At 33.4% G+C, this 14,915-nt stretch overlaps 1 protein-coding gene and 2 long non-coding RNA genes across 3 annotated transcripts; 2 read left to right on the top strand and 1 right to left on the bottom strand.

Moving 5' to 3' along the window:
* Positions 1-9,725: 9,725 nt before the first annotated feature.
* On the bottom strand, positions 9,726-11,213 carry LOC142224089 (uncharacterized). The gene is made up of 2 exons (XR_012719028.1): positions 9,878-11,213; positions 9,726-9,796 (listed from the first exon to the last, which is right to left on the bottom strand). It is a non-coding gene; the product is annotated as an uncharacterized LOC142224089 (long non-coding RNA).
* A 91-nt stretch (positions 11,214-11,304) lies between these two features.
* On the top strand, positions 11,305-12,309 carry LOC142225080 (uncharacterized). Its single transcript, XM_075294853.1, has one exon. The coding sequence runs from the start codon at positions 11,305-11,307 to the stop codon at positions 12,307-12,309; it is 1,005 nt and encodes a 334-aa protein (XP_075150968.1).
* A 715-nt stretch (positions 12,310-13,024) lies between these two features.
* LOC142224090 (uncharacterized) lies at positions 13,025-13,409 on the top strand. Its single transcript, XR_012719029.1, has 2 exons — positions 13,025-13,257; positions 13,339-13,409. It is a non-coding gene; the product is annotated as an uncharacterized LOC142224090 (long non-coding RNA).
* The last annotated feature ends 1,506 nt before the right edge of the window (positions 13,410-14,915 follow it).

Consider the following 14,915-nt stretch of genomic DNA (forward strand, 5'->3'; position numbering starts at 1 on the left):
CTTGTCATAGGACGGAAGTACTCCCTTTTTGGATCCTTTGCATTGCTTTAGAAGTTGTGCCCTGGAAGTTAATTTGAATGAAGAAATTTAAAAAGCGAAAAAAAATTTGTTCAACCAATTTCACTTTTTTCATCCATATGTTTTATTACACTATTATTTTCCTATTATCTAATTTTTACCACCATAACAGAACGCCTTAGCACACTCAGCCACAAACGCCATTGAACATAAAGCGTCGAAAGGTAAATTCAAATGTTTGTGATATGATCGAAATATGACACCAAGAAATAACATTCTAATTGCTTCTCGAGATGATCTTTATTAGTATGAACGAAAAAATAAAAAACGCAGGTTCAAATCTCACCAGCGTCAATTTTTTCTATCAAATATTTTTCTAAAAAATTATTTTTTATGTTATGCATCGTTTTTATTTATTTATTTTTTTTTTTTGCATATATTTCCATATACATATATATTTTTTCCATTAAAAATCAACAAAAAATTAAAAATTCTCGTAATTTGTAAAACCTTCTCAAAAGAACTTGCATGGAAGCGAAAAACGGCACAGGTTCAAATCCCAGCGGAAATGAAATTTATTTTTTTATTATTATTTTTTTACTTTTATATTAATTTTCTATTTTTTTATTAGTTTTCTATTTTTTTGTAAAATGTAATTGTCCAAAATTTGCACCTGATTGTCTGATTGCGTTCTTTCTAATACTTGTCCACAAGGACTGCATCGGAAGTGGAAAAAAATCATTGGGGGATCCCAAGATGCGCTTTAGAAGAAATGTTTATGGACTTGTCCAAAAACGACTGCATCGGAAGTTGAAAAAACTCGATGGGGGATTCTGGGATGGGCTTTAAAAGAAACGTTTGTGGAACAACTTCCATTTTTTTTTTTGCTGGGATATTATTGACTGTAGATGATTCAATCGTCGGATTTCTAATAGCACATGCTTCACTGGACTTTGTTCAGTGACACTCCGATGTTTTACTGTAAGTGGATGCTAATATCTTTTTTTAGCCTGAAAGTCCAGGTTATGCATTCAATGCCGCCACAATAAAATAATTGTGTTGGCCCATTCTTATTTTCTAAATTTTTGCAGATTGTTCTTGTAGTTAACTAAGTCTTCCGGAGCTCTAGAAGACATTGCTGTGTGCAAAAATTTTCTGCAGGATTTTCTCATACTTATTAATCCTTAGACCATCATGACCTTCAAGTTCCTTCCCTTGATTTTACTCTAGGGCATACTGCTAAGGCTTTCGTAATCACAGCTGTTTCAAGATCCTGTATACTGCCTTACTTAACACAATGACTTCATGTTCAATCTGTGTAAAGCCTAAAATTACTGCTGCTATCCTGTTACCACCAATGTTGATGTTATATCAACAGCCATTTCCATATACAACATCTAAGGACGAGATGGTCTTCAGAGACCATTACACCAAAATTCTCATCCCCAAATATATGTGATCCTAATTCTAATGTAAAACTATTGTAAAAACATTTTAGAAATGTAACGAAATCTTTTTACAAGAAAATCATATATCTCGGAATGTGGTATGGAATACCTACAGTTTAGCATTGAGTCCTGTTACAAGGAACTTTGTTGGTATTTAAAAAATAACAAAATTTTTAGGAAAATGTAAAGCCGTAAAATATAATAAAATAAAAAGAACATGGAATAGTAAACAATGTTTCTTGAAAATTGTAAATAAAAATTTAAGTTAAATTAAAAATAAACAGAGTATTTTATTTATTTTATTCGTAAATGAGACTAACATTACAGTATAAGGACATCATATTCCCTTTTATGATATCCTGAAGACTTTGGTGTATATATCTATCAATATCATTGTCACATCTTTTGCTGACCCAGGGGGGATATTTGCTACCCGTAACCAGGGGGGATATTTGCTACCCGTAACCCGAGTTTTTTTTAATGCTAAAAAGCGTTCTTTAATATCTCGCTCTCAGTTTCCTGTGGATGGAAATTTAAAAGAATCACAAATAGGAATAACATTACAGTTTAAGCAAGTCATATGACCTTTTATGATATCCTGAAGACTTTGATGTAGATATCCATCAATACCATTGCCACATCCCATGTTGTTTTATTGCCCTGGAAGGATAAGTTTCTACCCTTAGATATTTGCTACCCATAACATTTGTCTGTTGCATGCTACAAACCGTTCTCGCTCTCAGATTGCTCTGATGAAATCCTTAAAAATATTAACCTAACCTATGATACAACAATGCTTTACCAACCCTGTATTTCATATTTTAACCGAATCTAAAAGATCGAAAAAAGTAGCCCTACTCTCCTATGGGATTTTATGATTCCCTGACCTTTTGCGCATTCTTATCACTTGTCTAAATGATGAACATAGCCTTAACACATCAAAAAGAATGATACTTTTTATCACAACAATACACTTACATAGAATATCACTGAAATAACCTTAGAGCTCGAGGAAAAATTAACACAAGTTTCCCATTTCACAGTGAGTATATTTGCATCACAAAAATTCGTATGTCTCCTAAATAAAAAGAGAGTTAGAAAATAGCATATATCCTTAATATGACATGCGATATATTTATATGTCACTATATATTTTCTTTACCAACACTTATGCTAGCCTATCACCAAAAACATTTGTTGTCAGTGATAAATTGAGAGTGGCAATGGAAAGTACGTGATACAATTAGCCCATAGGGTTATATCCCCTTGATACTTGAAAACCTAAAGTTTTGGTAAAAATTCTCATAGCATTGATATACAAGGCTCCTATTCTTCTCACATTTCTTTCTCATTGTTATGAAATCCTGAGAATTTACATATGTCCCTATTGCTGAAAAACCTCTGATTCCTTGAGCATCTCAGTTATCTCATGGTAAATATTAAATTAATTTTCTATTCACACAAAAGCCCTGACACAATGTGCTGTTATCCTATACCATTGATGTGTTAACAACAATGCTCTCTCTCTCTCTCCTTCTCTCTATCTCAGACTCTCATGATATAAAATATTTACTGAGGGTAGAGAGAGATAAATAGGAAGAATTTCAAATGACTCACACATAAATAAGCTTGCTTTTGGAAAAACCAAAATCGCTCCCATCAAAAACTGAATGTGTAGTTGATGGGTAAAGTAAAGCATATGAGAGGGTTCTCTTACCATATACATAAATAAGCCTTTCTTTTGGAAAAACCAAAATCGCTCTCATCATTAAGCCCATCAAAAACCGAGTGTGTAGTTGATGGGTAAAGTAAAGCAAATAAGAGGGTTCTCTTATCATATACAACCTATTCATGAATATGGGCATGTAAAGGGTGATTCTTTTGAGGTTAGGATTTTCATGCATTAGTATTTGACAGATCACGTGGGATTTCAGACATGGTGTCAAAGAGAAAGATGCTCAGTATGCTTTGACATTTCATCATGAATAGACTTACTAACGAGCCACAACGTCGAATTTTCAGTGAATGGGCCCTAGAAAAGTTGGCAGAAAATCCGCTTTTTTATCGACAAATTTTGTTCAACGATGAGGCTCATTTCTGGTTGAATGGCTACGTAAATAAGCAAAATTGCCGCATTTGGAGTGAAGAGCAACCAGAAGCCGTTCAAGAACTGCCCATGCATCCCGAAAAATGCACTGTTTGGTGTGGTTTGTACGCTGGTGGAATCATCGGACCGTATTTTTTCAAAGATGCTGTTGGACGCAACGTTACGGTGAATGGCGATCGCTATCGTTCGATGCTAACAAACTTTTTGTTGCCAAAAATGGAAGAACTGAACTTGGTTGACATGTGGTTGTAAAAGTTGTTGTTGTAGCCCTTTGGAGTTGTTTATATTTTCGAGTTTTTCAGGAAATAAACATAATCCAAAAGGTGGTTTGTAGTCCATGGAGGGAGGGCATAATAGAAGTAATCATTTGTGATGCTGTGCGGAGAATAAAGTTTTTTTTGTTGGGCTCTTATATGTTAACCAATGTTACTCAAATTTCAAATGTTGATGTATTAGCCGATTTTCACAAATTTGGATACATTACCCACACTAATTGAGCGATTTCCTCTTTTTTTATAGTTGACTCAATATGACTGTCATATAAGGTTGGTGCAAAATCAAATATAGCTCCTTATATCAGGTATATCTGTTCAGATAAAAACTCCCATAAACATGGGAGCCACCGTGGTGCAATGGTTAGCATGTCCGCCTTGCATACACAAGGTCGTGGGTTCGATTCCTGCTTCGACCGAACACCAAAAAGTTTTTCAGCGGTGGATTATCCCACCTTAGTAATGCTGGTGACATTTCTGAAGGTTTCAAAGCTTCTCTAAGTGGTTTCACTGCAATGTGGAACGACGTTCGGACTCGGCTATAAAAAGGAGGTCCCTTGTCATTGAGCTTAACATGAAATCGGGCAGCACTCAGTGATAAGAGAGAAGTTCACCAATGTGGTATCACAATGGACTGAATAGACTAAGTGAGCATAATACATAGGGCTGCCATCTAACCTAACCTAACCATCGCCACTATACCTAACCTAATCTTTAATATTATGTACATATTTTTTTTTTTGTTTTGAGTGTACACGCAGAGAAGAAACATGATTGTCAGAATCATATTCGAAGAGCAAAATAATATGATAGCAGCTATTTTTGCGGCGACCATGTAACATTTTAACCTGAAACCATTTTGGCTCAGTGAACATGGTTCTAAGAAAAATACAATTGTCCTCATCTAAAATGTTATTATATTGATAAAAAGAATTTTGTTTCCATTAAAAGACAATGGTCACGATTTAAAATGTTTTGGTATTCATTCAAAATGTTTTTCTTCCAGTTAAAAGAACATGGTCACAACCTAAAATGTTTTGATCTTTATGAAAAAACTTTTTTCGTCGTCGAAAAAAGGACGCCACTTGAGAAAAGAAAACACAAAATTAACTTTATTTATTTGTTTTTATTTATTTATAAACTAATTCATTGTTTATTTGTATTTATAATGCCGTTCAAGCAAACATCATATATTTTTACACACTCTATTTTATTTCAATTTCAACAATAAGTAATTATTCCATATTTACATCATGTCCATCAAATGTACAAACGCAGGCATCATGCAACTGCAAATAAAAATAAATGATCCATATGGCAAAATGCAGAACAAAAAACAGGTACTTTTTTCAATTACACTTTCCTTTTTTGTGTTCACATAAAACCACGTGCCACTTCTGAATAAATAAATTAACACAAAACACAGTAAATCCGTATTCTCCGTCCATTCCAAGAAACAATCAACACACGACTGACGCGCAAAATGAAAATCGTGTGTACCTGCTCAATGTTTTTATAAAATTCTTGTTGCTGCAAAAAAATTAAAAAATTATATGGTCACGAAAACAATGTACATGGTCTTTATGGCCATGTAATGGTTGTAGACATGTCTATACGTAAACTATAAAAATACTTTTTTCTCTGCAAAAAAGTAAAAAAATTGAATGGTCAAGTACATGATTTTCCTGACCATATAATGGTCTCAAATTCTATCATTTAAATAATAGAACATGTTTGCGGCATTGGAGAACCATTTAATTGCTTATTGCCAACATATATTTTTCTCCGCTCGAAAATTATTTTTACAAAGACAAAATACATGGTTTTCGCGACCATTACATACTCTAAATAAGCATTAAATGGATGCGGCAACCATGTCCAAACATGTTTTTTCTGTGCGTGTACAAGGACTTTGTTATTCTGCACCGTATCTTATGGGGGGACTGTGTAAAAAAATAAACAATTTTCCAAAAAAAAACTGTGTTACTATGTTAAACCATGACCTGTTAGTCGCCTCCACCCGATTCATATTTTATTGGCATATATTCAGGAATTTCTTTTCGCTCTACCATTTCATGTTATCCTGATACATAAAACATTCAGTGACGTTTATGTTTAAAAAATTATGTGATTTCTATTATAATGCAGGTGTTTCTTCTACAATGTCTGTGATACTTTGGCATAGTTCTCAGCATTGCGTTAGGGTCTTGCGACATATCCAAACATGAAGACCATATTTCTTTCACCTCCAATTTGAAATACGAAACCTTTGTCCTATTAAAGAAAATCTTCGGTATACATAATCTTCTTACCCCCCATTTTCAATGGATATTCGTGGTAACTTAGTCATAAGGATAGTTCGATAAAGTTTTTTTTCCCCAGAAATTAAACAATTCTTCTAAGGAAATGGCTAAAAGCTTGATTACTAACTTTTTTAATGCTGTTCTCCTGTAGCTTAAGGGATGCCTATTGTTATCTAAAATAGGCAAATATAATTTCTAAGTTCCCTGTCATTTATTTTTTTCTATTTCTTTGCATGTATCTCATAATTGGTTCAAAATATTTTATTAGTTTCTTTTTATATAAAATATCCATATTCGGCCATGGATTTCCGCTAACTATATTTCATATGAATTATGATTCCCTAACCTCTTCAATATCATATTGCCAACAAACTTTAACAAAAGCTATGTACATACATCCAGGACTTTTTGTCTTTCGAAAACACCAGAGGCTTATAAAAGCTTTTTGTATTCAATGATTTCATATCCTCAATCTATGTATCAAGGTTTCATAGAAAAGCATAAAGTAGAATGGGGGATTATGATGATTTTTAGGCCAAAGGAATTTTTAGAATTTTGGGGTGAGAATAATCTGTGGAAGTACTCAACCTTTGGGTAGAGATATTTATGTAGTCCTAGTCTATTCTCCCTCATCTAGTTTCCAGATATCCGGAAAGCTCTTCGTATAACATCTCCATTTGTATCTGACAATTTTCTACTGACTCCTAGTCCCACATTATCTGCAGAGGCCATCACTTATCTTCAGTCTTTTTTAAGGAGAGCAATGGATTTTTTATTGCAACATTCCAATGTAAAGAAAATAGAAAAACACTGAGATTGCCTCCATTCCCATATCTTTGAAAGTCTTATGGTTAGTTGACTTTCGAAGATATCAAGCAAGCAAGTAATATTGTTGAGGGCAACATTAAATCAATACTAGGTATTTTTGTATTGGACGCACGCAGAGAAGGAATATGATCACCACAAACATGTTTCAAGAGCAAAATGTTATTTTTGTATGGTGACCATGTAACATGTTTGTCACTAAAATGTTATTTTCTCATCAAATATAACCTGCTTGCCGAAACCAGATACATGATTTCCGAGAAAATAACATGGTTGCGAAAACCATGTTACATGGTCACCACCCAAAAATAACATTTTGCTCTTAAAACATGTTTGAGGTGAACATATTCCTTCTCTGGGTGCGGAAATCGTTTGTAAAAATATGAAAGGATTTTATCCGCTTTCGATATGAAAACTACACGCAGAGAAGGAACATGATCACCTCAAACATGAAACGTTCGTTCAACGCATTCTTTAAAACTCTTCTCCGTGTGGCTCGGTTCAGGGAATTGTCCTACAATCTCTCCTTGGTCTTATTTGCTTAGATCGGATAGTAGGAAAACATTGCACTTATCTACAATTCTCTTAGGAGCTTATTCGATTGGCTCAGATGTAAAGATATCTTTATTATTAATATGTTATTATTATTATTATTTAGTGATTAACATTTTTCTTTACCCCGTACAGTTAAAATTAGGAAACATTTATTAGAATCGTCGTGGGCTGGACATAATAAGGTTCTGAAGTGATCTAGTGGTTTTCCTACCACTTACCTTGGAGTTACTTAGCGTGGTTCGGGGGATCATTCTTAATTATGGATTCCCCAACAATATCTCCTTGATCTTATTCGTTTAGATTGGATTGTAAGGGAACATCTTCTAAGATAACTTACCGTTCTAAAATTCCCCTATGAGCTTATTTGCATTGGTCGGATGTAAAGAGATCTTTCTAATAAAAATCTGTCGCGTTAATTTATAAACAAATTACCTTTATAGAACGGCCGGAAAACTTTACATATGTTATGAGAATCCTGCATACCTGCATTTTTTATATCCTCCACCATAGGATGGGTGGTATATTAACTTTGTCATTCCGTTTGTAACACATCGAAATATTGCTCTAAGACCCCATAAAGTATATATATTCTGGGTCGTGGTGAAATTCTGAGTCGATCTGAGCCTGTCCGTCCGTCCGTCTGTTGAAATCACGCTAACTTCCGAACGAAACAAGCTATCGACTTGAAACTTGGCACAAGTAGTTGTAATTGATGTAGGTCTGATGGTATTGCAAATGGGCCATTCGGTCCACTTTTACATATAGCCCCCATATAAACGGACCCACAAATGTGGCTTGCGGGTCCTCTAAGAGGAGCAAATTTCATCCGATCCGGCTGAAATTTGGTACGTGGTGTTAGTATATGGTCTCTAACAACCATGCAAAAATTTGTCCACATCGGTCCATAATTATATATAGCCCTCATACAAACCGATCCTCCAATTTGACCTCCGGAAGCCTCGAAAAGAAGCAAATTTCATCCGATCCTGCTGAAATTTAGTATCTGGTGGTATTATATGGTCTCTAATGACCATGCAAAAATTGGTCCATATCGGTCCATAATTATATATAGCCCCCATATAAACCGATCACCAGATTTGACTTCCGGAGGCTCTTGGAAGACCAAAATTCAACTGATTCAGTTGAAATTTGTACGTGGTGTTAATATATGGCCTCAAACACCAATGCAAAAATTTGTCGATATCGGTCCATAATTATATATAGCCCCCATATAAACCGATCCCCAGATTTTACCTCTGGTGTCTTTTGGAGAAGCAAAATTCATCCGATCTGGTTGAAATTTGGTACGTGGTGGTAGTTTATGATATTTAACAACCATGCCAAAAGTGGTCCATATCAGGACATAATCATATATAGCCCCCATATAAACCGATCCCGAGATTTGGTTTTGGAGCCACTTGGGGGAGCAAATTTCATTCGAGTCAGTTGAAATTTGGTACATTGTGTTAGTATATGGCCGTTAACAACCATGCCCAACTAGGTCCATATCGGTCTATAGTTATATATAGTCCTCAGATAAATCGATCCCCAATCACACAAAAATTGGTCCATAATTGTATATAGACCCCATATAAGCGACCCCCAAATTTCAATATCGATTCGTATTTATTTGTGGACTTACCTATACATAACTATACCACGTATGGACTATCTCACAATTTAGAAAACGATGTTATTAAGTTTTAAGATACCACATCCCAAGTAATTCGATTGTGGATGACAGTCTTTCGTAGAAGTTTCTACACAATCCATGATAGAGGGTACATAAGGTTCGGCCTGGCCGAACTTTCGGCCGTATATACTTGTTTTTTTTTATCGCAAAAAGTTTCAGTTTAGGCTTTATCGAATTAGCCACATTTGGCACTTTCTACTCTGCAGTATTTTGGCCTATCCGCGGCGAAGCGCCGTCTGGAGATGATCGACAATGTGGTAGATGTTGCAAAACCTTCCTCTCCAACGAAGAGGTACTTCAATTATCTATATAAAAAATATTTTTAGAAATAACATTTTGGAAAAATGTTCTATAGAAATAAAATTTTGGAAAAATTTTCTAAAGGAATAAAATTTTGACAAAATTTTCTATAGAAATAAATTTTTATAAACTTGTTTTTATTGTATTCGACCTGTATTTGATTTTTCCAATTAATGAATTGTTGATTGAAACGAGCTCGAGGTCTGTATTTTTTAATTTATTTTTTTATTCAATATTTCGTCTTTTCATTGAAAGACTTCATCGGGAAAATTATTCTGAGTGTACAAAAAGAAAAGAAAATATATACAAAAACATTGAAATACGTACAAATTTGATGTTACATTAAAAACACTTACGAAAACAACAAAAATATTACACCCACTATTGAGTAGAACCTAACGACACAGCGTCTGTTGTCATACTAACTATTGTTCTTCCGCCCTTTTGTTTTTCTGATCAGATTCCTGTAGCTTTGCGCCAAATTGTCAATGTCTGTCTTATAGTTCATTCTCTTTTCTGTTGGTGTGTTGAGAATGTGTAACATCTCCAGTGTTAGTCTCTTATTGTAGTTACTCTCACACTGTAGCACACGCGTTCTCTCTATATCGGGGTGGTGATGTTCTACTGCACAGTGTGTTGATAGTGCCGTTTTTTGCATTGGTCTCTGTAACCGATGTTTTAGATCTGATTTATGGCCAGATAAACGAGTTTTTAGTTTGTTCTTCGTAGTTCCTATGTAAACCTTGTCACATCCATCTTTTTCATTCCCATTGCACTTTATTTCGTATATTAGGTTGGACTTTTCCATGTTGTCAATTTTTGATTTTAGATTCGTAAATAATTTTTGTAGTGTGTTAATAGTTTTTGGAGCTATTGCGAAATTATTCTTGTCGATTAAATTGGCATTACAGACTCTTTCATGTAATTTTGGTATGTATACGACCGATTTATAAAAAAGTGTTTGTTTTTCTTTGGGGGGTTGTAATTTGCTTTTCTTAATTATTTTCTCAATTGTGGATAAAGGGAAGCTGTTTTTTTGGAGTATTTTCCTTATTTTTTCAATGTTTGACTTATGAAATTCAGGGCTGCTAATCGTCAATACCCTGTTCACAAAATTTTGGGCCGTATTTTGTATAATTCTCCTGGGGTGGTTTGAGTAAAAGTTAACCAATCTGCCGGAAGACGTTGGCTTTTGATACCAATTGGTTTTTATATTTGTATCTTCTCTAATGATTAGTACGTCCAGATAGGGAATTTGTTTACCTTTTTCAAGTTCCAATGTAAATTTTATACTAGGGTTAAAGCTATTGAATATTGTCAAGAGGTCGTTTATTGCACTTTTTTTTACAATCCCAAAAAGGTCGTCCACATACTTAGTAAGAATCTTAGGCCTAATATCACAGTTTGCCATACATCTATCCAAAAGCTCTTCCATAACAATGTCGGCTACTATCGGAGATGCAGAAGATCCCATGGGTAAACCTTTTCTTTGTTGATAAAAACTTGTCTTATATCTGAAGTATCTATTATCAATTATACAGAATTTTAGTATCCTGAAAAATAGATTCTTCGGAATCTTTGTTATTTCTTCCAAAATGTGCCACTTTTCTTCTATAATTTTTAATGCCAAGTCCACGGGTATGCTCGGAAATAAAGATACAACGTCAAAAGATACCATCGTTTCGTCTTCATCTATCGTGATGTCTTGTATCTTTGATTTGAATTGCATGGAGTTTCTCACGGAAAAAAATTTGCATTACCACACACACGCGAAACTTTCCCTATGCTTAAATATATAGCGGATGGAGAAGAGTGCATCAAAACCATTAGCGACAAAGAAGATCAAGAACTCGCGAGAAACAAATTCACGACTATGATAGAGAATCACACAAACAAACAACAATTAACGGAAAGGGAGAAATATTATCTACGCACAGTGGAACACACACAACGTTTTCTAAACCACAACAAGAATCTAATAATATTAGAAGCGGATAAAGGGAATGTTACAGTGGGAATGGAAAAATCGGATTATGACATGAAAATGGAGAAAATTGTGAATGATATCATGACGTATAGAAAATTAAAATCGGATCCGACTAACAGGCTTCAAAGAGTGAATAATGAACTTGTGGACGAATTATTCAAATACAATATTATCGACGAATCGGAAAAACGGAGAATGAAGACCGAGATAGCTATAGCACCTAGGATATATGGTCTCCCAAAAATACACAAGCAAGATTACCCACTTCGTCCCATATGTTCATCTATTAATTCCCCATCCAGCAACCTGTGTAAACACTTGACAACTATTTTAAATAGACTAACGGACAATTCAAAATACAACGTAAAAAACTCCATGCAATTCAAATCAAAGATACAAGACATCACGATAGATGAAGACGAAACGATGGTATCTTTTGACGTTGTATCTTTATTTCCGAGCATACCCGTGGACTTGGCATTAAAAATTATAGAAGAAAAGTGGCACATTTTGGAAGAAATAACAAAGATTCCGAAGAATCTATTTTTCAGGATACTAAAATTCTGTATAATTGATAATAGATACTTCAGATATAAGACAAGTTTTTATCAACAAAGAAAAGGTTTACCCATGGGATCTTCTGCATCTCCGATAGTAGCCGACATTGTTATGGAAGAGCTTTTGGATAGATGTATGGCAAACTGTGATATTAGGCCTAAGATTCTTACTAAGTATGTGGACGACCTTTTTGGGATTGTAAAAAAAAAGTGCAATAAACGACCTCTTGACAATATTCAATAGCTTTAACCCTAGTATAAAATTTACATTGGAACTTGAAAAAGGTAAACAAATTCCCTATCTGGACGTACTAATCATTAGAGAAGATACAAATATAAAAACCAATTGGTATCAAAAGCCAACGTCTTCCGGCAGATTGGTTAACTTTTACTCAAACCACCCCAGGAGAATTATACAAAATACGGCCCAAAATTTTGTGAACAGGGTATTGACGATTAGCAGCCCTGAATTTCATAAGTCAAACATTGAAAAAATAAGGAAAATACTCCAAAAAAACAGCTTCCCTTTATCCACAATTGAGAAAATAATTAAGAAAAGCAAATTACAACCCCCCAAAGAAAAACAAACACTTTTTTATAAATCGGTCGTATACATACCAAAATTACATGAAAGAGTCTGTAATGCCAATTTAATCGACAAGAATAATTTCGCAATAGCTCCAAAAACTATTAACACACTACAAAAATTATTTACGAATCTAAAATCAAAAATTGACAACATGGAAAAGTCCAACCTAATATACGAAATAAAGTGCAATGGGAATGAAAAAGATGGATGTGACAAGGTTTACATAGGAACTACGAAGAACAAACTAAAAACTCGTTTATCTGGCCATAAATCAGATCTAAAACATCGGTTACAGAGACCAATGCAAAAAACGGCACTATCAACACACTGTGCAGTAGAACATCACCACCCCGATATAGAGAAAACGCGTGTGCTACAGTGTGAGAGTAACTACAATAAGAGACTAACACTGGAGATGTTACACATTCTCAACACACCAACAGAAAAGAGAATGAACTATAAGACAGACATTGACAATTTGGCGCAAAGCTACAGGAATCTGATCAGAAAAACAAAAGGGCGGAAGAACAATAGTTAGTATGACAACAGACGCTGTGTCGTTAGGTTCTACTCAATAGTGGGTGTAATATTTTTGTTGTTTTCGTAAGTGTTTTTAATGTAACATCAAATTTGTACGTATTTCAATGTTTTTGTATATATTTTCTTTTCTTTTTGTACACTCAGAATAATTTTCCCGATGAAGTCTTTCAATGAAAAGACGAAATATTGAATAAAAAAATAAATTAAAAAATACAGACCTCGAGCTCGTTTCAATCAACAATTCATTAATTGGAAAAATAAATTTTTGACAAAGTTTTCTAACGAAATAAAATTTTGACAAAATTTTCCGTAGAAATAAAATCTTAACAAAACTTTCTATAGCAATAAAATTTTGACGAAGTTTTCTATAGAAAAAAAAAGTTTGACAAAATTTCCCATAGAAATAAAATGTTGACCAAATATTCTATAACAATAAAGTTTTGACAAAGTTTTCTATAGAAATAAAATTTTAACAAAATTTTCTATAGAAATAAGATTTTATTTCTATAGAAATAAAATGATTTTTCTATAGAAATAAAATTTTGACAAAATTTTCTATAGAAATAAAATGTTGACAACATTTTCTATAGAAATAGAATTTTGTCAAAATTGTCTATAGAGATAATAATATTTGTTTGGAAGTTTTGTTTTTTATGCTTAATGTGTGTACAATTTCATTTAACTAATGTTCACAAAAATTATTGAATTCAAGAAATCTTTCTAAAAGCAATAATTAAAATTTTGTCAAAATTTTATTTCTATAGATTTTTTTTTTTAATTTTATTTCTATAGAAAAATTTGTCAAAATTTTATTTCTATATAAATTTTTTTCAAAATTTTATTTCCATATAAAATTTTGCCTAAATTTTTTTTCTATAGATTTTTTGTCAACATTTTATTTCTACAGAAAATTTTGTCAAAATTTTGTTTGTATAGAAAATTTTCTCAAAATTTTATTTCTATATAAAATTTTCACAAAATTTTATTTCTATAGAAAATTTTCTCAAAATTTTATTTCTATATAAAATTTTATGAAAATATTATTTCTATAGAAAATTTTGTCGAAATTTTATTTCCATAGAAAATTTTCTCAAAATTTAGTTTCTATAGATAGGTTAGGTTAGGTTAACGTGGCAGCCCGATTAAATTTCTGGCTCACTTAGACTATTCATTGTGATACCACATTTAACTAAAAGTACCTATTACATGTGGGCACTTCTAGTCTTAACCACTTAACCTTCTCTATTATTTACTTTTGTGGAACCAACCAGATTGCTCCAAAAACATTAACAAACTGCTTAAGTTAACGTTTTCCAGGTCCGTCAGTAATCTAAAGCTATATGCTCCTAAAATTCGCTTACGCCTTACACAAAAAGCAGGGTACTCACACAAGAGGTGTTTAATTGATTCCTTTTCCTCCACATCATGACAGCTCATACAATAGTCATTATACTCCGCACCTATAGTTTTTGCAAATTCGCCTATCAGGCAGCGACCTGTTATAGCAGATATAAGGAGTGCTACCTGACGCCTTGAGAACACTAGCATATCTAGTGTGCGGTTTAAGTTTAAATGGGGCCATATTTGCTAGGTGTCGTTACAACTCTTGCAATTCTCCCATCGAATATCCATAGATAATTTATTCACATTTTTTTTCTATAGAAAATTTTCTCAAAATTTATTTCTGTAGAAAATTTTTGCAAAACTTTATTTCTATTTAT

The sequence above is a fragment of the Haematobia irritans genome, chromosome 2 (genome assembly GCF_050003625.1).
Source record: "Haematobia irritans isolate KBUSLIRL chromosome 2, ASM5000362v1, whole genome shotgun sequence".
In the NCBI taxonomy this organism is placed as follows: Eukaryota; Metazoa; Arthropoda; class Insecta; order Diptera; family Muscidae; genus Haematobia; species Haematobia irritans.